Source organism: Aulonocara stuartgranti, assembly GCF_965226115.1.
Source record: "Aulonocara stuartgranti genome assembly, chromosome: 11".
Taxonomy (NCBI): Eukaryota; Metazoa; Chordata; class Actinopteri; order Cichliformes; family Cichlidae; genus Aulonocara; species Aulonocara stuartgranti.
In genome coordinates this window covers 24,831,818-24,855,905 of record NC_138947.1, presented here as the reverse complement: position 1 = coordinate 24,855,905, position 24,088 = coordinate 24,831,818, and the positions used below count along the sequence as shown (strand labels likewise).

The 24,088-nt window shown below is 39.8% G+C and overlaps 2 protein-coding genes across 6 annotated transcripts in view; one reads left to right on the top strand and one right to left on the bottom strand.

Moving 5' to 3' along the window:
- The window catches only part of dnah5 (dynein, axonemal, heavy chain 5), a 101,346-nt gene extending 93,099 nt beyond the window's left edge, over nucleotides 1–8,247 (top strand). The window contains exons 84-89 of the mRNA XM_082550836.1: nucleotides 1,377–1,592; nucleotides 2,304–2,516; nucleotides 4,039–4,191; nucleotides 6,241–6,472; nucleotides 7,449–7,825; nucleotides 7,911–8,247. Of these exons, the coding sequence (XP_082406962.1) occupies nucleotides 1,377–1,592; nucleotides 2,304–2,516; nucleotides 4,039–4,191; nucleotides 6,241–6,472; nucleotides 7,449–7,600 (966 nt within the window). The 3' untranslated portion in view covers nucleotides 7,601–7,825; nucleotides 7,911–8,247. The remainder of the gene's footprint in view (nucleotides 1–1,376; nucleotides 1,593–2,303; nucleotides 2,517–4,038; nucleotides 4,192–6,240; nucleotides 6,473–7,448; nucleotides 7,826–7,910) is intronic.
- An 85-nt stretch (nucleotides 8,248–8,332) lies between these two features.
- The window catches only part of adcy2a (adenylate cyclase 2a), a 66,823-nt gene continuing 51,067 nt past the window's right edge, over nucleotides 8,333–24,088 (bottom strand). For all 5 annotated transcript variants that reach the window (XM_082550833.1, XM_082550835.1, XM_082550831.1 and 2 more), the window contains 12 exons: nucleotides 23,940–24,037; nucleotides 23,694–23,778; nucleotides 21,066–21,203; nucleotides 19,905–20,024; nucleotides 19,613–19,797; nucleotides 17,838–17,922; nucleotides 14,592–14,750; nucleotides 13,583–13,729; nucleotides 13,302–13,412; nucleotides 13,086–13,200; nucleotides 11,882–12,006; nucleotides 8,333–10,778 (listed from right to left, as the gene is read on the bottom strand). In XM_082550833.1, coding sequence (XP_082406959.1) covers nucleotides 10,626–10,778; nucleotides 11,882–12,006; nucleotides 13,086–13,200; nucleotides 13,302–13,412; nucleotides 13,583–13,729; nucleotides 14,592–14,750; nucleotides 17,838–17,922; nucleotides 19,613–19,797; nucleotides 19,905–20,024; nucleotides 21,066–21,203; nucleotides 23,694–23,778; nucleotides 23,940–24,037 — 1,521 coding nt within the window. In that variant the 3' untranslated portion in view covers nucleotides 8,333–10,625. The remainder of the gene's footprint in view (nucleotides 10,779–11,881; nucleotides 12,007–13,085; nucleotides 13,201–13,301; nucleotides 13,413–13,582; nucleotides 13,730–14,591; nucleotides 14,751–17,837; nucleotides 17,923–19,612; nucleotides 19,798–19,904; nucleotides 20,025–21,065; nucleotides 21,204–23,693; nucleotides 23,779–23,939; nucleotides 24,038–24,088) is intronic.

Genomic DNA, 24,088 nt, shown 5'->3' with positions numbered 1-24,088 from the left:
ACATTTCGCGATGAGATGGCGCCTTAACTGTTCTTGGCACCATGGTCCTGTGTTCATTTTTATATTTATTTTCTAATACAATTGCTTCCCTGTATTTAGAAATATACATTTTAGGTTTGGGTGGAGGAAGAGTACTCTACTTTGGGAGAAGGTTATAAGCGCTTTCATCTGAAAACACAATTCAATCGCTAGCTTAAATTCACCTGCAAGGGAATTCTACAACTGTGTGTCGAGGCACCCCTATTTATAGATTTTTATGGCCTGGCATGTGACATCATGGTGGCCTGGCATGTGACATCATGGTAGCCTGTCTTTGTTCTGTCATTTAAGCCCCACCCCCTGGTTACTGTTGCTATTGTAACTATTATATTATGAATGCTGGTAGCTAGCATTCCACACACACACATACACACATATCTTTTGCCCAGTTTCCAGCTGCAGTCACCAAGACATGTAAATGTATTTATTAATCAGCACTTTTAATTCATTTACTTTTCCAAATGGGTATTTCCTTATCAAATACATTGTTTCATCCATTTTATCTGTGATGGCATTCGCTGGTAAAATCATCTGTGGTGTCTTTGAGGGAAAAATGATGGGACAGAGCCTTTCCACTCCTGATGATGCACCAGTACAAACGCAGCAGTGCGTGGGGAAGAAGAGCCAGCAGTCAGCTACGAGTTGGAGAGAATAGACAGTCTGTCCTCTCTTTGTGAAGGACTGATAGAAAAATTTCAGCACATACACATTTGTTGACAAAAAGACAAAGAAAGGATTTTAAACTTGTCAAGTTTCTTGTCGTCATTGTCCATGTTCACATGCAGCAACACAGAAAGCAGAGCTAACCATCACCACAGAGTAGTGACTCTTTAATGTGCCCAGTGAATACATTTAGCTGTGTTTGTGGGAAGCTTGTGGGTGATCTTTTCACTGCACTCACTTTATAGTAGCTGGCCAACGGCCTTTTACTAGAACTAGTATGAATCCCCTCTGTGTCACACCCCCCACAGTCATTTTAACGGGTGAAAAGAAGCAGCTGGTAACTCCACGTGTTCCAGTGGAGATGCTTGCTTTTTGTTCCTCCAACTTAGCCAACAACGAGCTTAGCAGTGACACAAACTGCAGTCCAATGAAGTAGCAGTTTGAAAACCAGGGAAAAAAACAAAATTAAACCAAAAAGCAGGTAGTAGTTCAACCGTTCCATATTGTATAGGATAGGTTTCCGCTATTGCAGGAATGAAAAGATGCTCCATGGGACGCTTTCACAGTGCTTACTGTGAAAGTAAAGAGAATGCACCATGGACATTCCCTGTCTGAATAGATTTGTCTCAGTGATGCAACCAACCTCGCTAACCATCACTGTTCCTCTTTCTCAGGGTCTCCCAGCCTACGACACTCCTGAGGTGTTTGGGCTGCACCCAAACGCAGACATAACCTTCCAGAGTAAACTGGCTAAGGACGTACTGGATACCATCCTCAGCATTCAGCCAAAAGACAGCTCATCAGGCGGAGGAGAAACCAGAGAATCTGTAGTGTCCAGGCTGGCTGACGACATGCTGGAAAAACTGCCTCCTGACTACGTACCTTTTGAAGTAAGCCTATGTGTATTTGCTTTGCAGAGCGAAGTGTGCAAAGCAACATGTGCAATGTCACTCCACTCACCTTGTGTGCTGTGTGCTCCTTGTGGCTGGTGCAGGCGGAGAGGTGGGGTGTAGTGTTTTTGACAGTAGAGTGTAAAGAAGACCAGAAATAGAAAGGAGTGTGTGTGAATGCAGCTGGATCTTGTTTTATTTTGGTGGCTGTGTCGCCGCTTTTTTTTTTTTTTTTTTGTCGCTAAGAAAAAAATGAGGTGAGAGTGTGACTTTTCTGAGGCGAGGTGCAAAGCTCATCATGGAAAACTGTCACCTCACAACTCACCCCGCGAATGCCGCTTTCACTGCTGCTTGCGTGACTGTCTCTTCACACAGCGCATAAAGGCCTCCAAAATAGGAAAAAATGTTTTTTTTTAAAAGATGTTTTAAAATGAATACAGCCTGCATGTGGAGCAGAAAGGCCCGTCAGAAATACAGAATATCTTCATTCCTATATTTGTTTCATTTTCAGTGAAGCAAACATGAATTCACCAATACTAACAACAGTAGTAGCTACGAACATGAAAAATGCAGCATAAAGCTCCACTTTAAATACAGTTTTTCCAGAGTAGATATTAAACTTTAGTGATCCCAGGTACATTTCCACATAATGAGATGGTGTGTTTTTACACATCTCTGTTGATATAATCTTTTCTGCCTTAATAAAACCAGGTGAGAGAGCATCTTCAGAAGATGGGTCCTTTCCAGCCTATGAACATCTTTCTGCGTCAGGAGGTCGATCGGATGCAGAGGATCATAGTTCTTGTCCGAAACACCTTGACAGACCTGAAGCTGGCTATTGATGGAACCATCATCATGAGTGAGAACCTGCGGGATGCCTTGGACTGCATGTACGATGCACGAATTCCTGCACGCTGGAAGAAGGTCAGTTGAGAGAATCACTGTGAGTTTATGTATGGGCTCAAATTGTGGTCATAAATATTTTGTACTTGTAAATGAGTTGTGTACTTGTAAATCAGGATTTGTATGTGTAAAAATAATTTGTGTGTGTGTAAAAAAGATTTGTATGTGTAAAAAGAATGTAGCATTTTCTGTAAATTCTGTGAATCTCGGGCAGCTCAACTTGCCTGAAGTGTTTCCAGCTGGGCACCGTGTACCTGCAGTCCAGTGTTTTAACCGATGCATGAAACTATACATTTTTAGACATAAGTTGTAACGGCCGCCGTTTTTTTTTTTTTTTGTGAGTATTTATTACACGGCGTGCTGCGGGGAAAAGCCTGTTCTAACGTTTGAGTCTAAGGTTTATTTTTTAGCACCTGACGGCTCTTTTTTGCTTCTCATCCATAAACACTGCATACTCTTTCACATGATTCAGTTTATTTTGGAAAGTCTCAATAGGATCTTGAGCTTTATTGTGGAAAAAAAAAAAATTTTATATGTGGAAAATAAACAAGCGGACACGCGATGGTTTTACCGTCGTTGTTGCTAACGACAACTCATACAAACAGGTGCTTGTCCATCCGTAGTGTGGTTATATTAAATATAAGAGAAAGAGAGAAATTTAAGAAATGAATATAGCCACTACAGTGACCATCAAAACGATGAAAAAATATTGCTGTAAACAGTTTATTTTGCGACACTACGAAACAAACGATAGTGTAAAATGAAATTATAGACGTTTTTATATCTTCATCCGATATATATCGTTATATTGAACAGTCCTATGAAAGGTGATCATTTTATCTCCGGTGAAAGCTTCTAACAACTATTCAATACAGAGTACTAGATGGCCCAGAGGCACAAATTAATACCTCAGATCAGATTTTAGTGCTATCAGCTTTGTTATTTAGTGTCCTTGAGGTTTAGTTGTAGCACACGGGATAATTGATGCTCTTACAAGGGACATTGTCATTATCAGACCAAACTCTAACTTGTTTGTCGTTTGGGCCGTGTTCGTGCTCCTTTTTTATTAATGTACTCATTGTTATAATTGTATACACAGCACACAAATCCATCTCAGTGATAAAGGAAATGGAAATAAGAAACTTTGTTCTGATGCCATACTAAAGCAAACAATAAAAAGCTAGGACTTTTTTTAGGGCTTTTTGTTTTTTTTTAGAATTATTTAGCTGACAGTCAGGCTGCATTCACAAACACAGCATTGTTAGAATAATTCAGACTGGAATGGGATTCCTGGCTGCAATGCCGACTTCTTTTACCTGCAGTTTTATCCTTTTTCTGAATCATTTGCCTCCAGTCTATTGTGTTCTGTTGTATTTTTTTTTCCATTGTGTCAAGTCTCTTTTTTTCACTTGCCCACACCATGTTTCATAATCCATGTCTTATCTCCCCTTTTCTTCTCAGAGCCACCTGGATGACATGTTTCAGCGTTTTATTGTACTCTTTTGCTCATGTTATTGTTTGTCTGTCTCCTTGTTGTTTTCAGTCATCGTGGGCCTCCAGCACCCTGGGGTTCTGGTTCACGGAGCTGCTTGAGCGGAACCGTCAGTTCCAGGCCTGGATCTTTGAAGGGAGACCCAACTGCTTCTGGATGACAGGTTTCTTCAACCCGCAGGGCTTCCTGACAGCCATGAGACAGGTACGCACGACATCAGGCTACCTACCATTTACCCACAGCAAGGGAAAAGACCAGATGGCACGCAGAGGGAGAAGCAGGCACACAGCCACATTTACACACGCATGCAAACATGCACAGACACAAACACATACACAGGGACCTGCAAGTAGCAGTAGTTATTTTTTTACAATGCATGAAATTCATTTTGCATTCAGACAATATGCTGAATTTGTCTTTAAATCCTATCCCTGTTGTGAATTCTGCAGGCACAAGCATGGTAAATGGCAATTTTTGTATGAAATTGCCGTTCCTAGTCTTCCTCTCTGACCATTTCTATCTATTGGTGCCATTTGTGTGCTCTGATCTGGCCAATACTGGTAGATTGGCAGAAAGTGGGAATAGTTTTATGGGGGAACAACATCTGTATTATACCTGTACTTTACTCCTGCCATCTGTGGTTCCAATTTTGCATCACAAGTACATGACAGCAAATGTATGTTTAAAGTTTTCTGGAAAAGTGAGAGCAGATGGGATCTACAACTTGAAGAGATTTTGAATGTTAAATAATTTATTTAGCAAATCCAGTGATTTATCAGTTTTGAAAGGCTGTAATGTTTAATTCAATTCAATTGTATTTATATAGCTCCAAATCACAACAACAGTCACCTCAAGGTGCTTCACATTGTAAGGTAAAAACCCTACAATAATATAGAAACAAAAAAACCCCAAAATCAGACAACCCATCTTTGAGAAAACAATTGGTGACAGTGGGGAGACAAAACTCCCTTTTAACAAGAAGACACCTCCAGCAGAACCAGGCTCAGGGAGGGGAAACAGGACAGGAGCAATACAACAAATATTTAAAGAGCTCATGTATATGAAGATAATTGAGTGCAGGCTCAAGCTTGTATCATTGCTCTTGTAATGATACAAGCCACGATTGGGGCGATCGTGGCTCAAGAGTTGGGTGTTCGCCTTGTAATCGGAAGGTTGCCGGTTCGAGCCCCGGCTTGGACAGTCTCGGTCGTTGTGTCTTTGGGCAAGACACTTCACCTGTTGCCTACTGGTGGTGGTCAGAGGGCCTGGTGGCACCAGTGTCCGGCATCCTCGCCTCTGTCAGTGCGCCCCAGGGTGGCTGTGGCTACAATGTAGCTTGCCATCACCAGTGTGTGAATGTGTGTGTGTGAATGGGTGGATGACTGGATATGTAAAGCGCTTTGGGGTCCTTAGGGACTAGTAAAAGCACTATATAAATACAGGCCATTTACCATTGTAAGGTAAACAATTCCTCCATGCTACTGAACTTTTATCTTGGGGGTTTGAATCTAATAGTTTGCTGAACATATACTTTGATTGGTGGCTTAAATCAGTGTGTTTTTAACTGAATTTGTTGGTAAACAGGAGTCGTATTACATACAGTAACAGTGAAAATGAACTGAAGTGTAGACCTGAGAGTTGCAGTATGCACTGAGTAAAGGATTCTACTTCCAAGTGAATATTTTGAAGAGCCTGGATCTTTCACCCGGATAAAGGAAATATTGAGGATGTAGATTTCTGTATTTTACTAAGAAGAGATTTGTTTGACTACTGATAGATACCAAATATAGCCCTCAGTCCTACCACTGAGCGTCTCAGGAGATGTACTTTTATTATCCCACAGGCATCACAAACTACCTACATTGTTCTCTGATTCTGTGTAATGTGCCTGAAGTTGCTAGCTTGTTTTATCTGAGATGGGTATGTGCCTGCCTTTGTCATTTGTTATCAGTCTCTGTCTCTCCCAAGTTTGCCCACTAAGGATTTCTTCTTTTAAACTTGAAAATGAGAATAAAATGACTGAGGCCATAAAATACTCACATTTCACTTAATTTGTCATACTGGAGTTATTTTTTTTTCCTTTTGCAACATCATCTCACAAAACAACTCTTGTGATGGAGTTCACTTATCTCCCAGTAGTGTATTTTGGTGTTCCTATTGTTACAGACCTTTTATCAAAATTGATTTTCATGTGGGAAAACCATTTCAAAATGTCACTTCTGTCATTTATGTGCCATTCACATGTACTCGCAGGAGATCACTCGGGCGAACAAGGGTTGGGCCCTGGACCGCATGGTGCTGTGCAACGAGGTGACGAAGTGGATGAAGGATGACATCAACCAGCCGCCCACAGAGGGAGTGTACGTCTATGGTCTTTACCTGGAGGGAGCTGGCTGGGACCGCCGCAACTGCAAACTTATTGACTCCAAACCCAAAGTTCTCTTTGAGATGATGCCAGTGATCAGGATGTATGCTGAGAATAATGGTGAGTTATATTATTTAGGAACAGTGTGGAGGGGAAATAAAAAAAACTAATCTTTTGGTGGAGCAGCTTTATATCCTACCTGTCTTCTCAATGTTTGCATCCCACACAGTCACTCCTTGGATGTAACATTTAAATGTCAAGCAGAATAAGTGTTATTTATTTTGTCTGGGAATAGATTACCAGCAGTATGTGGCACAGTGTTTGTTCTGGATAAGGCCAACGTATATTCAGACAGACACAGACCCCCATGGATGCCTGCGAGCAAGGCTTCCTGGGAAATGAACTAATGATCCAATGATACGCATAATGCAGTTTGTTTACACCACGTCCCCTCCCAGCATTTCCCATACGAAGGCAGCCTGCTACGTTTGAGTGTGTCAGTGCAAAGGAGACTGCTAAAGGGATGCTTCAGTAGACAAGTGCTTGGTGTGTGTGCCGTGCACGTGTGTAGGCATGAGGTACAAGAGGTTGGAAAGCTGCTCTACTTAATTTTCACTCATGCAAAGGGATTAGTTCCATCCTTGTCCACATACAGTGTCATTTGTAAAGACACAACAAGCCTGTTTGTTTGCTCTGAGAAAATTATTTTTAGTTTTTTCCCTGCTGATGCATGAGCAAGGAGCACTGCTGTTGCTATTCTACTGGCAGACTAACAGCAAAACAAGCAGCAGACTGGCTAAAGAACTATAAAATGGTGCTGAGGGAGTACTGGGTAATAAGCGTGCTCTCCTAATTCGAGCTGATTCCTAACTACATAAAAACAGATGTTTCTTTTGAGCACAGCTGGGTGTCCCAGTGGCATCTCTGCACTGATGTAAATATTTCATTGAATTGAAATGATTCTAGTTAGAAACACAATTAAGGCACAGTTTGGCAGCTGCTGCTCTCTCTCATTAGTTTTCATGAAAAATGCCATTTTTGATTTTTCTCTTTCCACTTTCTGCAGCAAATGCCGTGTTTCTTTTCTGTGTTGCAGGTGTAAAAGACTCCCGCCTCTATTCCTGTCCAATCTACAAGAAGCCCACCAGGACAGATGTAAACTACATCGCAGCTGTAGACCTGAAAACCTCCCTTCCTCCAGAATACTGGATCCTGCGTGGAGTGGCGCTCCTTTGTGACGTCAAATGACTGTTTCATATTGAACACTGACACATACAGCCATTATTCATTTTCCCTCAGTTATAGGGATGGTTAAGTGTGCAGGATTAAAAAGCTCTCATCAAGGTTAAATCTATTTTTAGCATCATTTCTGTATTAGGGAAATATGCAGCTCCATAGTAAAGGAACAAACAAAGTAACTAACAAATTTTTACAGTCAGTGTCAGGAATTGTGGATAGATACTGGGTGTTTCTGTGCAGTCAGGCCAAGGTCAGACCCAGAATTAGCACGTTCAAAAACATCATGTCAGTGTTTTTTGTTTTTGCTTGAGGTCAACAGAAGCATAGACGTCTGTAGTGTGGCTGCTAAAGGTCCTGTGTAAATGTTCGAATACTCTGGTATGAAGCCCCCTGTCTCTTTGGGTTTCCTCTTTTCATTCAGACTAGTTGGACCAAAATGATCTGTTTTTGAAATAATTTACACCCTAAAGTCCAGACATATCGTAGCCATCTGCATGCTCACCCAGTGTCAAGTCTGTACAGTATTCTAAAGGTAAACCAAAGACCTTTATTCTAGTTGTGATGTATGTATTATAGTGACATCGTCAGCTCATTTGATTACTCACACAGTCCAGTTTCATTTGACGAATAATATCAGTTCAGCACGTACTGTACGGCTTTTCATTACAAATCCTGACATGTTAATGAACTGAGCTTGTCATATTCGAAGAATCCTGAGGGTAAATAAAGGCACTGTAGCACTGAAATACATAGAAATTTTAATTAAGTTTTTACAAAAAACAACTTGCATCATCAAAACATCAAAACACTTTTTTGGTAGTATTTTCTTTTCTTACAAAATCACCATATCATATGTGATCTAAAGCTACCCTGTACACAGGTCAGGCATGGATTTCCCAAGAAAGTCTTAAATGTTTGTAGTTTTTTAATTGAACCTGTTTTGTAAATCTTTGTGGCTCACCGGGGCCAGGTGCATATAAAACTGTGTACCCACAAACAAAAGTCTGCATTCTTTCTGTCAGGGTCGCAATATAATGTGCATGCTAAGATAAAACATTTTATAGCACAGTTTGTAGAGTCACCAAATGTGTCATGTTATGTGTGTCTGGATGCCATTTTAACCTTTGTCCCGCCTTCCCACATTCAAATCAGCTTTTATTTACAAAAAAGAGAGATGAGCTCATGTGCAGATGCAAACTGGATCCAAAGATGAAATAACAGTTTAACACTTTAACATTGAAGGAATTTACTTTAGTGCAGGACCTTAGAGAAGCTTTAATGTATGCTGTTTATTTTAACTTAAAGGCTGGGTAAACTGTATTTAAATGACAATCCGTCACATGAATTCAGTTTAGGCTTACAGTGCCAAATCACAACAACAAGGTGCTTTCTACTGTAACATACAGACCTTACAGTTAATCTGGATGAATGATGGCAAAATTGTAACCTTCATAATGTGTGTTTGTCACGGTTTTTTGGTCATTTTAACTCACACTGAATCAGACTACATATTTAACTGCTGAAAATAACATTACGAAGTCACCGTTGAGGATTTTTTTCCTAATTAGATCATCCAAGAAAACTTGGAAGAAAACGACGCATGATTTTACAGAAAGGTTTATCATTCATGTTTTCGTTTTAATCTCTTATTTATTCTGCTTGTGGCTCTAAAAAAACCACCCCCAACTATGTACACCTGTTTTTAAGTGTGCAAAGGGTGTCCATTGTTACGGCACATCCTGTTATAAATTGCATGAAAGCAATGTGTTTGTACACATCTCAAGTCATTTATGCAACTGGCCCCAGATTTTCCATTTTCAGCAAGCACTGACAAATCTGATCAATGTCCTAATCACGTCAGTCAATGCAGCCAAGGAGAAACTGGAAAGACTGTTTTGGAAAACACCGCCCTGCATGAATATCAGAATATATTCATAGATTCTACTTTTCATTTGTTTTTCCTGTTTGTAAAATACATCTAAGACTTGGTGCTTCTAACAAGGTCGATGGACTTATGTACACATGGTACACCTTGTTTTCTGGCTGGTTTTTTTCTTCTTCTTAACAAGACACATTTTACCTTTGCAACAGTGGCTGTGACATTTTCACTTGTATTGGTTTGACCTTTGCTTTCATTTTAATATCAGATTTTTCATTTCTGGCCTTTTGTGTTACCCTAGGACTTTGCTTGAGTTCGGGAAGCAGGTAAAAGTTAGTGGTTAATTCATACCCTCTGTTATCTTTGGGGCGCCAAAGTCTTTATAAGACTCTGCTGAAAATTGTTGCCATGCAGTTATTCTTCTGCATTCATATGGTGCTGAAATAACACAAACAACGAGTTCCCAAACGGAGAACGCACATAAATCCCCTTCAAGTGAGAACAGCAGCTCAACAAATCCAGCCAAAACTGTGACGTAGTTGTTGGCGTCTGTACACAAAAAAAAATGGTAGAACAATGAAAATGTTTGGTGCCAAGAGTTGGTAAATGGTGCAATTAAAGCAGATAAAAGTACAAAGACAAGAAACTGTCTTCCTAACTCTGGAAATGCTGCCATGTTAGGGGCATGCAGAGTCAAAAGTTATTTGGCATCCAAACTGTATCCTGTAGGGTGAGATAGGTTTTGATGCACCTTGCTGATAAGGGGTTTCTATGATAAAGCAACTACCACAAGCCTCCCAGAACTGAGGCAGAATATTAATTCAGCCCATTGGAGATTTTCACTCTCATTGAACTTGTACATTATTACATCAGACTGACTTGTGCAACTGTGTTTTTTCCAGCTCCCACATTCACATTACAGTATATTTTTAGGTGTTACTGCCTATCTCCTGTACATGCTACACTTACAGTTACATAAGTGACAAAATGTATACTACAGCTGTGGCATAGGTAATTTGTAACGCAACAGTAAATCCGATTTTTACCTCCTTGTAGATCAGGTCCCTTTATGCCCCACACTTTATAAAAGCAGCACTGAGAAATTCAAACCTCTTCAATCTGAAACAAAAGTCTTCGTGCCTGTGTAAATCAGGCTCAGGGCATTACGTTCCCCTGTGACAGGGACCGAGTCATCTCCGTGTGCACAAAGAAGGTCCTAAGCTCTCCTTTGCCCTTGACATTGATGATGCCTCTACAAGAGCACATGTACCCCAAGGTTAGAAGGATGTCACTCGTCTCCTCCGTCACCTGCAGGGAGAACCAGATGGGTGATGACCGTTTTGCTCATCTTACATGACTGAATTAAATTCCTACAGGCAAAAATACTCAGCTGTCCACGGGAAAATTCTGCTGACCATTAACTCATCAGTAAACGGTTCTTCTTCGATGCAGTGCTTCATTAAAATCCACTGACAGCAGGATTGTGGTTGGATACCTCTTGTTTAAAGTCTAACATTTACGTTCATTTTTAGCCCTAACAGCAAAATGTGTGAGTCAAGCAGAGTTGCCAACACTGGTGCATATTTGGATTCGGTCGTTAATAGATGAATTAAACAAAAACATAAAAATTCAATGTGTAAGTTAAAGCGAGAGAGTACTCCCAAAGCACAAAGATGAAATACTGTGTGAACAACAAGCAAACAACATTGAAAGCCTGGGAATTTTACCATGAGTAAAAGTGACATTCTGGTAGGCAATATCAATGCTACTTTAAAAGAAATTGTCTTATTTCTGCCTTCTATCTGTCTTAAAATATCAACCGGAAATCATGGAATGCAATTGCGAGCCCTGTAGTTGTGCCGCACTGCACAGCAGATGGCTCTATCAAATGTGTACAGGCCGCGAAATGTAATACAGCCCTCTGAAGACTGAATGATTGCCACAGCCACATGCCATGCAGCAGCTGAAAAACCATTCTGTCTTATCAGTGCTCAGACATGACATAAGATAGGATTTGACGATGCCATGTGATGTCAAGAAGATGAGATGTCCTTGCTGTAATAAATGGCACATAAGAAAGAAGAGTTTTATCTTTTTAAGCATCCGTATTGCCATTTAAATGTCTGCAGTATGAAGAAGGAGGTCTGCTGGTCCTTTGAAAGAAACTATCAGAATAAAATACCAGCTGATGTTTGACAGCTGTCTTAACATTTAGTATTGCAGTGAATAGGCAGGGTAAGTGGGGTTTTTTTTTATTTTATTTATGTCTTTAATTTAGTGTGTGAATGTGTGTGTGAATGGGTGGATGACTGAATGTAGTGTAAAGCGCTTTGGGGTCCTATGGACTAGAAAAGCGCTATACAAATGCAGGCCATTTACCATTAAACTCAAACGTTCCCCAAATCATTTACCTGTATTTTCCCCAGGACTCCGGTGCTGTCCATTCTGCTGGCTACATTCACAGTGTTTCCCCAGATATCATACTGGGGTTTCTGGGCCCCAATGACTCCAGCTATCACTGGACCATGGTTAATACCTGACAAAGGAAACATTTTAGTAAATCTTTCAGACAGTGTCCCTATTGCTGCCATTCATTTGGAATTACATTATTATTTTATAGTTACAAATATAAACTGCTTTTTTAGATTTCCTACTTGTTGAAAATGTATCAAAATCAAATGTTGATGCCACTGATTAACTATTGAGTGCTGCTCAAAGCCGACTTGAGCAGGAACCCTACTGCTTTGAGAACGAACAAAGCTTTTCACAAGATTTCATCAGAACATGAAACAGAGGGCGAGCTAAATGCAGCTCAACTCTTAATCCCCAGCAGTCTGGAGGCTGTTCGCAGCACTGAGATGACACTGGGCCTCTCTTTGACTGAGCTTCTGACTCAGTCTCCAGATTGTTGGAAATTGCAATCTGCTCAAGTGTGCAGGAGGCGCATACAGTCTCACAGCTACTGGTTCGGTCCAGTCCCAGTGGGTGAGGGTGTGTACGGCTCTCTCATGGAGCATTTTCAGCCCCATCTGGAAGCAGCAGGGATGTACAGTCACTCACGCACACTGCTGAGTTAATGGTGCATCCCATGCTGAGATCTTAAGACACAGGTTGAAGGTATCGAACTCTGACTCTTATTGCACAGAGGGAGCTGGAGTATGCCTTCCTGCTGTTCTACCTCTTATTTTAGTCTTACTGCATAAATAAGCGTTAGTCTTGTTTTTTTCAGACATCTGTGCACTCTACATCTTACAGGAACTCTACACAAACAAGGGATGCATAGAGGCTCCATGACAGTGCAATTTTGGATGTATTGCAGTCAAGCTGATTCCTGCTTTTCATACAAAACTCTAGAAGTGGGATTCCAGAAAATATCATAACGAGAAGGCGGCAACAAGGAATGAAACTCCCACTGCAGTGATAGTATCTTGTTACATCATGTCATTTACCTGAAACGAGCTGTGGAATTTAATTAATCAGTTTAAACCACTCATTTTCAATTGTCATGTGAGGTCAGTACACTTAAATATGTGAACGATTACAGTGTAGTCCTGTATATATAAAATATTATATACATTACTTTGTATTTAATTTCAGCTTCTCTGCATAACTCACCAACTCTGAGTTTGAAGTCATTGAACGAGTGTTTGTTGATAAGATCCAGTTTTCCCATCAAGGCAAATGCAAACTCTACCATGGTCCCTATGTGCATATACTGCCTGTCATGTTCCTGGGAAACATAAAAAAGCACAACTAGAAACACATTAGGTTCTTGCATAATGTGCATACGGCAGTCACGCAAAAATGATGATGTCTTTGTAATGGGCCTACCTGTGATGTGTATTCAGGCCCTGGTGATGTGTTCAGCCCAGTAGCAGCCATATAAGTGCTGCCAATGGTCTTGATCTTTTCCACACCGCTGAACTTCGGTTTGGAAAGCAACTACACATGGAAATACAAACACAGCTCAACTGAATAAAACCCAAATTTATAGCAGCACAGACAATAAAACCTAATTGTATGAATCTGTAAAAAGCAATGCTCTTCACTGAGTCAAGCAGTGCAATGGTATCACGGTTTCTGTCTGTTTTTGTGGTGATCTGGGTATTTACCTCATCAAAGTCAGCAATGATTTCGTTGAGGAGCCTGAGGCACTCTAATCCTTCTTTGTTGACGTCAGACTCAGTGTAGAACTCTTTAAAGTCTGGGATAGAGGCAAACATGACACACACCAGGTCGTAGGACTGGTGGTACAGATCCTGGATGACAAAGAGAAGCAGAAGACAGAGTGGAGTCGTTAGCTTGTGCAGGTGCAAAACAATGCTGTAAAATTTGTTATGAAACTGATAAATTACAGATGAAGAGATTTTGAAAGACAAATATGGGATCTGCACCGCATATTGGGGGTTTTCTGTGTTTTATTCAAAACAAGTAAAAATCAATCACTGGGCAGCACATGAAACATAATTGACAAATTAAAGGAGGCAAATCACCCAAACCACCATCCAAAAAAACAACAAACAGTTGCTTTAAATCTCATTAGAGCATCTTGTTCTTGGACCCTGTTCAAGAACAGAAATGAAGTCAACTGCTGACTCGTCACTCAGGATTTCTGCAGCAGATGCTGCTCTCCTGTTTAATCTTACATGACCTCCAGGATGCCACATTCTCTGAACTCCCTCAGATCTAAAACTTCAGGGGATGTAACAGGATTTACAGCGATGAATGAGTCATGCGAGGCATCATACTGTCACACTACAAAACAAGTGTCAGGTTCATTTAAAGTTTGCACTTTCAAAATAAAAATCTGAGCTTTAGCCCTTATTATTTTAATAAACAACCAATGAATATTTCAGTTTAAATTAATCACACATTTTAAAACAGTGTATTCAATATTTTGCATTTGACAATTGTGTCTTGATATCCTGAATTAAACATCCTTCTTTTCTGATGCATCAGCGAATGAACGCAAAAGAACTTTGCACATAAACAAGCACTTTGAAGTCCTCTGTGTAATTCTACATTCATTAGTCCTGTAGCTATTGTGAAAATAAAATCTGGATAATGTTACATTTACATTAGTTATTATTATAAAAAACACCACAGATTATAAATTCCTACCTCATTCTTCCAGTTACGGGCCAGGAAGTGCTCTGCGACATGCGCGGGCAGGACATTCTCCAGCAAAACGCGGTTGAGGTTCTCCATGGTTTCAATCTCCTCACACTCCTTCTTGAACTTGTTCTTCCAGAGAAAGTCTAACCTACAGTAATATTCATTCTGTTACAAGAGGACACAGAGGTAAAGAGACTGAAGGTATAGCTGTACAGCTTTCTTCCAAGAAGTCACAGAGAAAAACAGAAACAGCCACAAATATGGACACCAACAAGCCTTAGGACATGAAATGTACAAAAATGCAAGAATTTAGGCACATTTACAAAAACCTCATACAGTATGACTTTTGGTCAAGGCAGACAAGACTGACCCAGTGATTTTTGCAGCTTTGCTTAAATGATGTAGTTACTTCACCAGTGTAATAACAAGGCCTTCTTCAGAGCCCAAGATCAGGAAGGACAAGTGGAATAAAATGTTCCAGGATCAGGTAGAATTAAAGGCTCTGATGGGATTGATTATTTTTTTTCCTTTTCTTCAGCACTCACACCTCAGGTAGTCTGTGATGGCAACTCTAGTCAATCCTGTTTAATTGTCATATGCAGTGAACTGATCTGGTAAATAAAAATGACCAACCAAGGAAAAACGTGCTCGCAGGACGGGACAATTATGATCAAGCACTGCAGATGACCGGATTGGACAGCACAGATATTACCACATGTTACAGCCAGCAACAAAAATAGAGGCAGTAATTTAAAAACTGTGTGTACACAAATCAGAAGCGCATGTAACACTTTAGATATTAATAAATAGAATTTATTATTTATGGTGCAGATATAATTACACCTTATGGTAGAGACAACTACTTCAGTAATTTGTATTCTTCAAATACATTTAACTCTCTCTGAAAAGCGCATTTAGCTAAAGGGACGACCATGTGGAAACTGATGCAGTACTACAGAATCCCGCAGAAGCTCATCAACATCATCCAACAGCTTTATGAAGACTCGTCCTGCCGGATCATCCACAATGGAAAAATGACCAACCCCTGCGCAGTGAAAACTGGACTGAGGCAAGGCTGCATGCTGTCACCAACAATCTTCCTGATCGTCATGGGCTGGATCATGAGAAGAACCACAGAGAGCAGCAACACCGGCATCCAGTGGACCCTCACCAAACAGCTGGAGGACCTGGATTTTGCAGACGATATCAGCCTTCTGTCCCATAAGCAGCAACATGCACAGTCCAAGCTTACACGGCTCGCTGAGGAGGCAGAAAAGACCGGCCTGAAGATCAATGTCAGAAAAACGGAGGTGATGCGGTTGAACAACCGACAAGAACATCCACTGCAGCTACAGGGACAAGACTTGGTGGAAACCAACCGCTTTGTCTACCTAGAAAGCATAGTCAACAGTGATGGCGGCACAGATGAAGACGTTAGGAGCCGGATCAACAAAGCAAGGCTTGCATTCAACACCCTGCGACCCATCTGGAACTCCAAAGCCTTATCTCAGCGCAGCAAGATCTGCATCTTCAACAGAAACGTGAAAGCAGTCCTCCTGTATGGGTCCGAGACGTGGCGAGTGACCAACACCACTACCAGCAAGATACAGATTTTCATCAACAAGTGCTTGCGACACATCGTCAACATCAGATGGCCTGAGAAGATCTCAAACACAGACCTGTGGAAGGGAACCAGCCAGAACCCAGTTGATCAAGACATCAAGAAGAGAAAATGGGGCTGGATAGGCCACATACTTCGAAAACCACTAGACAACGTCACAAGGCAAGCACTGGACTGGAACCTTCAAGGGAAAAGGAGAGTGGGGAGACCCAAACAGACATGGAGAAGATCTGTCGAGAGCGAAGTGAAGGGCGCCGGAAAGACGTGGACCCAGCTGAAGAGAACGGTCCAGAACAGAGTCCGTTGGCGTGGTGTTGTTGCGGCCACCAACAGGAGTCTACAGGAAAATTGATTAAGTGTCAGTATCCAGTTCTGTCGTAGCTTTTCAGGACATCCACAGCATCCACAGTGAAAACCATTTCCAGCAGCCTTGCTGACAGTACACAGTAGAGCCCAGGTGATCAGCTCCATCCCATTTAAAAATGAAACAGCAATATTCCTTTGACCATGCCTACTCTCCCTGAGTGACAAAATCCTGAATGTGACACTATTCTAACCTATGCAAAGTAATATACTTTATTTATGATATACTGTGTACATGTATAACAAAAAAAAAAGAATCTGCATTTCTTACGCAAAATACTGGTGAAAAAACACTCTTTAGACGCTTTTAGCATCAAGGTCTCGGTGGTCAATAGGAAGTAATGATGTAGCTGTTTATTTGTTCATCTTAAACATAACCTGCTCCATTGCACTTTAAGTGTATAGGTTACCTCCCTAAGCAAAAAATCCTTCGTCATATAGTACAGGCCTCGGGCTGTACAAATACGATGCTCCAATTCTAGTACGAACAATTCAGCAGAACCCCCAAACAAGTCAGAAGAACATGTTACTCTCCAGCCTCTGGTTTCTCTCTCACTACTAAATCTCAAATTACATCTGAGTAACAGCAGACTTGCTGATGTAAATCGCTGCCCCTGAGTGACTGAGGGAGGTTACACAAATTGGTCTAAAGATGCCTCTCTTTCAGTGTGTCACAGCAGCCAAAAAGCTTAACCATTTCTACCAAGTTCACTGATTGATTTTCACTTAGAAGATAAATGAGAGCCACTGTTTTTTCCTCACAAAGCTCTGAGATAATAAAGAGATACAGAGAGAGAGGCAGAACCAGCAGCATCAGAGCTACAAATTTGTCTGCATTTATAATCATCCAAAGCATCGCCGTTGTGACATATAAGAAATGAGTCACGTAAAACATTAGTGGCATTAAAATGTGTTAATCTATGAGAGACCATTAAGGGTCAAAGAATCTAAAGGAAGGTAGGTAAAAGATAAGGCTAAAGCTTAGCAATGCTCTCAACATGCTTCAAAAGACTAAGCTAGCAGCTGGTAAGAACACATCACATGGGAAAATTTCTAAATCAGAGGATTTTTTTTGGTTTTTTACATTTTGCAAATACAGTAAAAATAACTTTCCATCAACATCCAAAACCCGCAGCTAAAAAGAATGGAAAAAGTCCAATGATGGTGTAATAATGGCACACAGACGAAAACTACTTTTCTTTTAGCGATAAACTGTGCAGCAGGAGACCGATGACAACGCCATTCAGACTATTACAGCTTAGACTTACCTGCCTGGCAAGCACAAGCAGAGTGATGAAGAAGATAAAGAGGGATATAGAGCCCATAGTCTTCAGGTCTTTGAGAACTCCTGGTCTGGGCAGGAAAAAAATAGACAAATGTTTTTGTAAGATAAGAAAAAGATAAAGACAGAAATAAAATGCGACTGAACAACAACAACAACAAAAAGATAGAACAGCAAAAGAGGGCTAGAAAACTAAAAGTTATAGATGAGAAAGGGGATTTTTGACTGCAGTCAGTAGAGATGTCTAGCAGAGCGTTTTATTCCAACCTGTCACTTAATTAAGACTGTCGCTTCTGCTTTGCTGTGACAAGAGCTTGTTTACTGGATGCGTTTCGGAGGGGGGTTAGCCCTCCTGCAAGGGTGTATCGACTAGAGACATTTCTCAAGAAGGAAAAAAAAAAGCAAGTGTTCATGATCCTCAGAGATACAGCTCTGCACAAACTCTTGAATATAAAACTTCAGTCTTCCACTATCATAAAAAGCAAGGTTTTATCAACGTAGACTCCCACACAGTCCAAGCCCAAAGCATATTGGATGAAAGCTGATGCTAAAAACATTTAAACTGTCAAAAGACCTGCATTCTAATATAAGGAAGCACATTTTACATTTTTACTCTTAATCTTATCTCCAGTAAAAACTGGAGATGAAAAGTAGACGCACTGCAGCTGTGATTCTTCTTCTTCTTTTAATTAAAGAAATAACAGCTGTTAAGATTTTTCCAACTAGAAAAATTATCAAAACTTTTCAGATTTATCAGTTTTACAGTCCGGGACAGTAACGCCCATAACAAGACAGAAAAGTGCCGTCCTTGGTGGGAAATCAGACAATTTAGACATCTGCTGACATTTATTTGCTCACAAAGAAGAAGCTAATGATGCTTTAGACGTCAAAAATTTTTTGTTAGAAATTACATTCAAAAACCTGTCTTCCAGCTCAGACGAAATCCATATTTTCTAGTGAAATTACAATTGATGTCATAATCTGTAAGGGTTAATTCAGTTATGCTCATCTATGGGGGAAGATTTGTCTCTTAATGTCCCAACATCTCTATAGTCTCTCTTAGCAGCTCAGCTCAGCTGTGACTTGGGGGACAGAGCAAAAACTTCCTTTGCATGAGTTAAATAATAACAGCCATTTAATACTATGATGGCAAGTCTGAGTTCATCAAATACTGGGTGACATCCTGAAAGATGGGAGCGCCTCTGATGCCTTGTGATGTCTCAAATTAACATGAGTAGACATAGAAACAAGCAGAAACATTTTGGTGCCATTTATTTTACAAGAAGTAACAGTAACTCATAAAACATATTTCTCATACTACATCATGTTTAATTGATTCTTATATACTATCTATATATAGACACTCGTTCTTATAAAGTTTGGCACTTCCTATCATAGCATGATTAGCTTTTTCCTTTTCTTTCTGCATGGGTGGGTGCATCATGGCACATAGGGAAACTATTCAATGAAGCTTGGTCTCTGACTTTTTAAATATAGATTTTAACTCTAAAGCAGTTGTCTACTTCCCTAGTGAATAAGTGGTGCATTAACATTTTACTGCTATAAAATCTTAAGCTAACCCATTCACCTCCTCTTTTATCGTAGCATGCCTTATAGCTGCAAAAAAATATAATTTACCATTTCTCAGTTTGCTCAGAACTTCCTCCTCGGGCTACCATCACAGTCTCCTAACCCTCTTTGACTGTTTTCATCCATCTCATGCTCCCCCCGAAGTGTTCCTGTTTTTCACTTTAAGCCTACCTGTCAAGGCTTTCGGTCTCGTACAGAAATCTGCTGTATTCGTCCAGCAGGGAGGCATGTGTTTGTAGGATAATGACATTGTAGACCACAACTGCTGTCAACATGATAATCATCTTCAGCTCGTAGTTTATCCTCAGGAACACTGAGCAGGAGATCAGGCCCAGGATGCAACTGTAAATTAAATACTATACAGAAGGAGGAGGAGGAGTAACTGAAAATTTGTAGAAAAACAAAAACCTAAAGTAACAAATTTCTGAATAAAGTATGATGATGATGACAATGTTTGTCTTACAGGAAGGTAGAAATTGTTTTTCCCAGAGAGGGTGATTAGTTCCTCTTTATTGTAAAACAGTGTTTCATTGGATGAATTGTAATTAGGAACTGGAGGCAGCACGCTGTCTTCCAAAAAGAACTAGAAGAAAAACACAAAGTCAACAGAAATTCAGGACCACAGAAAACAATCCAGGGAATTGTCATGCAAATTATAAATACGCTTTCTCTGCCTGCCTCTTTGCACATCAGCATGGGACAAGATGAAGTAGTCTGCATTAGACTTGCAGGAGGAAAATAGAATCTTGTTAGATAAGAGGCCAATAGTGACAAGCATTCAACAACGTCGTTTAAAGTGAACCTGCAGGATAAAATGAGGATTGGCTGCCCCGCTGAGCAAAGCCAGGTTAATTTGGTTCATACGCCCTGAGCGACTGACCCAAGTCAGACGCAAAATACGATTATAATCTCTGGAATCGATTTGTGTGAAGGTCTAAACCAGGGTCCTGACATTGTGCTTTATCACGCAGCTTCCTTTCAAGCCTCAGGCTTCCATCCCACCTTTGTCTGAGGCTTTATGTTTTGATGGGCTTCCTTGTCTACAAAAATAAACCTCAATCAGATAAATCGGAAAATAAATATAGAAAATCAAAGCAACGATGTAAATGTTAAATACAGCATTCAGTCATCACTGCACGCAAATTGTCTTGGCACTTTTATGAAATGCTGGGTAAACAATCTTCTGGTCTTAGGAGCCAATTGATAGACTCACTGCAAAGAAACAATGCAAGATATTTGCTCTGTAGTTAAATATTTTTCAGGCTTAATTTACAAGCAAGAAAAAAAAGAAAAAAGGAAGAGGGGAGGGGAAGGGCATATTAATGAATGCTACATAATATTTTCCACAGGCTCTAAACATGATGACTGACTTGCTTCTTGCTGCAGTAAATGAAGATATCATTTTTATATTATTCATTTGTATTCTGCAAGGTTGTTAAGAATATAATTTTAAAGAAGCCCATTTATTTTTGTGAGATAACATGCCGCATTTTACTTTCTAATTATGCTGCAGTTACAAATAGGAGATGTGTTATCAGAAGGACTGCTATATATATTCCTCGTAAAGCCTGAAAGGTGTGGTCCCACTCCCTCAGTGTAGTACCTGCACATAGAAAAAGCTTACCATGTTGAAGACTGCCATTATAAGTATTAGAGCTGTGGTTGTCATGGTGAGAGTGATGCGGGGCCATGGTTTGTTGGCAATAATAACTGATGACCTCAGCAACCACATCCAAGAAGTGGAGGTGCTTTTACTGCAGTGCTGCAGGAACACGTAGACACACAACACACAAATGCAATAAGGTATGAAAGAGCTGGGATATAATGTCACAAATATGTCACACGCAAAGGAAGCCACAACGATGGACAAGCTAGTTACAATAATCTCAACAACCAAGTGCTAAAGAGCAAATTCATTGCTTTTGTTGACTAAAGATAACTAGTGTGACACAAACTAAACTAAACATAAGTTCAGACGCAGAAGCAACACTTTCTGATTAACCTGTATTTCCTCAGCAGGGCAAAGGAAAAATTCCGAGAGCCATATAATGATGGAGAGGGTTCCACTTAAGTTCATAGCAATTAATTCCAACATTTTAATTTCAACACAAATGAAATAACAGAGCTGCAAAATTACAACTTTAAGTGACTTTATCATGAACAACACTGTTTAGAAATGATCAACAATAATCATTTTTATTAGAAACTACTTGTAATAGTACCTGTGTTTCTTTTGTTATTATTATAATTAAATAATGACAAAATGGGATATTAACTAGATTCAAACCCTGGTTCAAAAAGGAAATTAATATTATTTAGAGTCACTTTAGAGCAACAGAGACTGTGCAATCATGCACCTCATGTCTAACCCCGGCAGCACAACATAGCCACTTTATACTTAATGTTTACTGTTTATTATCAAAGATTTATTGAAATCTTCCTGTGCCAGGTCAGTTACAGACAGTTTGTTCCATTGTGAAGCAATGAGAGCGAGAACCCAAATCGTTTACTTGATTATCTCAGAGCAAATATCGGAGCATCACTAGGGCTGAGTGGATGTCACATTTAAATAGCTCAGAGATGTAAATTGCAATATACTAAGGATGGCAGACTATTTTATACCACAGGGAAAATTGGAAATGTAGAGTTAGTGAGGCAATCATTTTGGTCTGAAATCAAGATATTTGTGGACCATTTTGTTAGAACAGCTATTTGGATGCCTAGAACCTAAATGTAAATGATGAATGAAGTGAAATGAAAGCATTTCAAGTTGATCAATGTAAGAGACGTGAGTGCTTACATAAGATTCAATTAGTCACTTTTAAATAACTTTGCTACTTAAGATAAAAGACTCTGCGGCAAAGATTTCTTAAAGCAAAGAGGTCTCCCTTTTTTGTATTTCTGTTTTTATATATATATATTTAATTTTCTAAATAAACAGAAGCTATTTTCAGCGACTAAAAAAGGCTAAGTCTAAATAGGTAAAAAAACAAAAACTGACTGGTCAAAGATGTTCAGTGCTTCCAATCCAGGAAAGAAATTATAAATAAGTATTATTTAAATGTGGAATTGTATCATATTTAGTTTATCTAACTCACATGAGGTATTTGACATGTGGTCTGACAAAAGGAATCATAAAATTTACCGTAGGCTGATTCTGTGTTATTACACAGTAGCCCTGCAAGCATCTTCCTGAGATACTGCAAATTTCCCAATACGCAAACATTTTCATGACACAACATGAAACAGAGCACGAACCAGCAATGCCAAACAATTCCGATATAAAGGCAACAGGTTGTTTATAAAGTGTTTTTCTAGTTTTGTCTTTAAAGAGTTCAGCGACATCCACGGGGGGCCGAGGTCAGAACCAGCAGCTGATGCACACTTACTAAGAATTAAAGCCATCAAAGAATGAGCGAGGTTGCATGGACCCGTGGCCTATAAAATTTTATAGTACCTTCAGTTTTTTATGTCATTTCATTACATGTCATATTAAAATGCCTGTGAAAACACAAGTATTAATGTAAATGAAACAGACCAGCGTAATACTGACTTTAATAAATATCCGCAGCCTCACACAGAAGACAAAATAAGGATCTCCTGATGAATACAGTAATGCTTTGTTTTGGGGGCGGGGGGGTCTACACATTATACAGGTCAGCTGTACAGTTTTTATACAGTGGAAAAGTTTGTGATAATCTAGCCCTTCACTCCACCGAAACGGTAGATTTATCCTGAGAACAGCTGCCTTATATTTTCATGTTGTTTTCAAGACAGGAACAAATGTATTAAACATGCACTTACATTACTTTACTTTTGTTAGTGATTTCTAGAACTTTCACACTCCCACCGGTGTATTTTCTGTGATTGCAAAGTGCAAATTTTCTGTAATGATTTCCTGAAACAAATCATTCCACTAGAAACAGGATGATGACAATGTGTGGCGTAAAATTTGATGATTGCATCTGTGCATGTAAATGGCACCTGGGAAATAATACAGAATAACCGGTCTGCTCTGGACCATTGCCCCAAAGCTACACCAAAGTGGCACTTGTGTTGACTTAAGGGTCACTTAATGGGCTGTTAAGCTGACCAGAGAGGCGCTTGGATCACTCGTGTGCCTTTGGAATGACATTAGGATAAACATTAAGAACACAAGGGCTACATTAAACAGCAGGCCTATCCGCTGATGTGAAAAGACCAAGTACAAAGATGCCTGGAGGAATTGACTTTGCATAAAGACACTACTCACCAGGAGGTGTCCAATGAAACATATAAAGAGGATAAGGGAAAGGATGAGAAAAGCCATTCCAAAGGATATTCCCAAGACTGTTGTCCTGCAAAAAAAGTTGAATGTTTAAACTCTGAAACGAAGTTTAATCTGTTCCACCAAACAAAGTTGTCCCCAAAATGACCACACAAACCCGCCATACTGAAACCATCTCATTGATTTAAAATGTTTTCAGTTCTAATATAAAGAAATATAAAATGCACATACTTAGGCAAGACCAGAATCTGCACAATGAAAATGCAGAAAAAGATCAAACAGGCGCAGGTGACATAGTATTTAAAGGCCGGCAAGTTTGTTGCTCTGTACTGAAAAGATTAAGAAAAAAAATGGTTAGGCATTATAAAAAAGACGTTTAA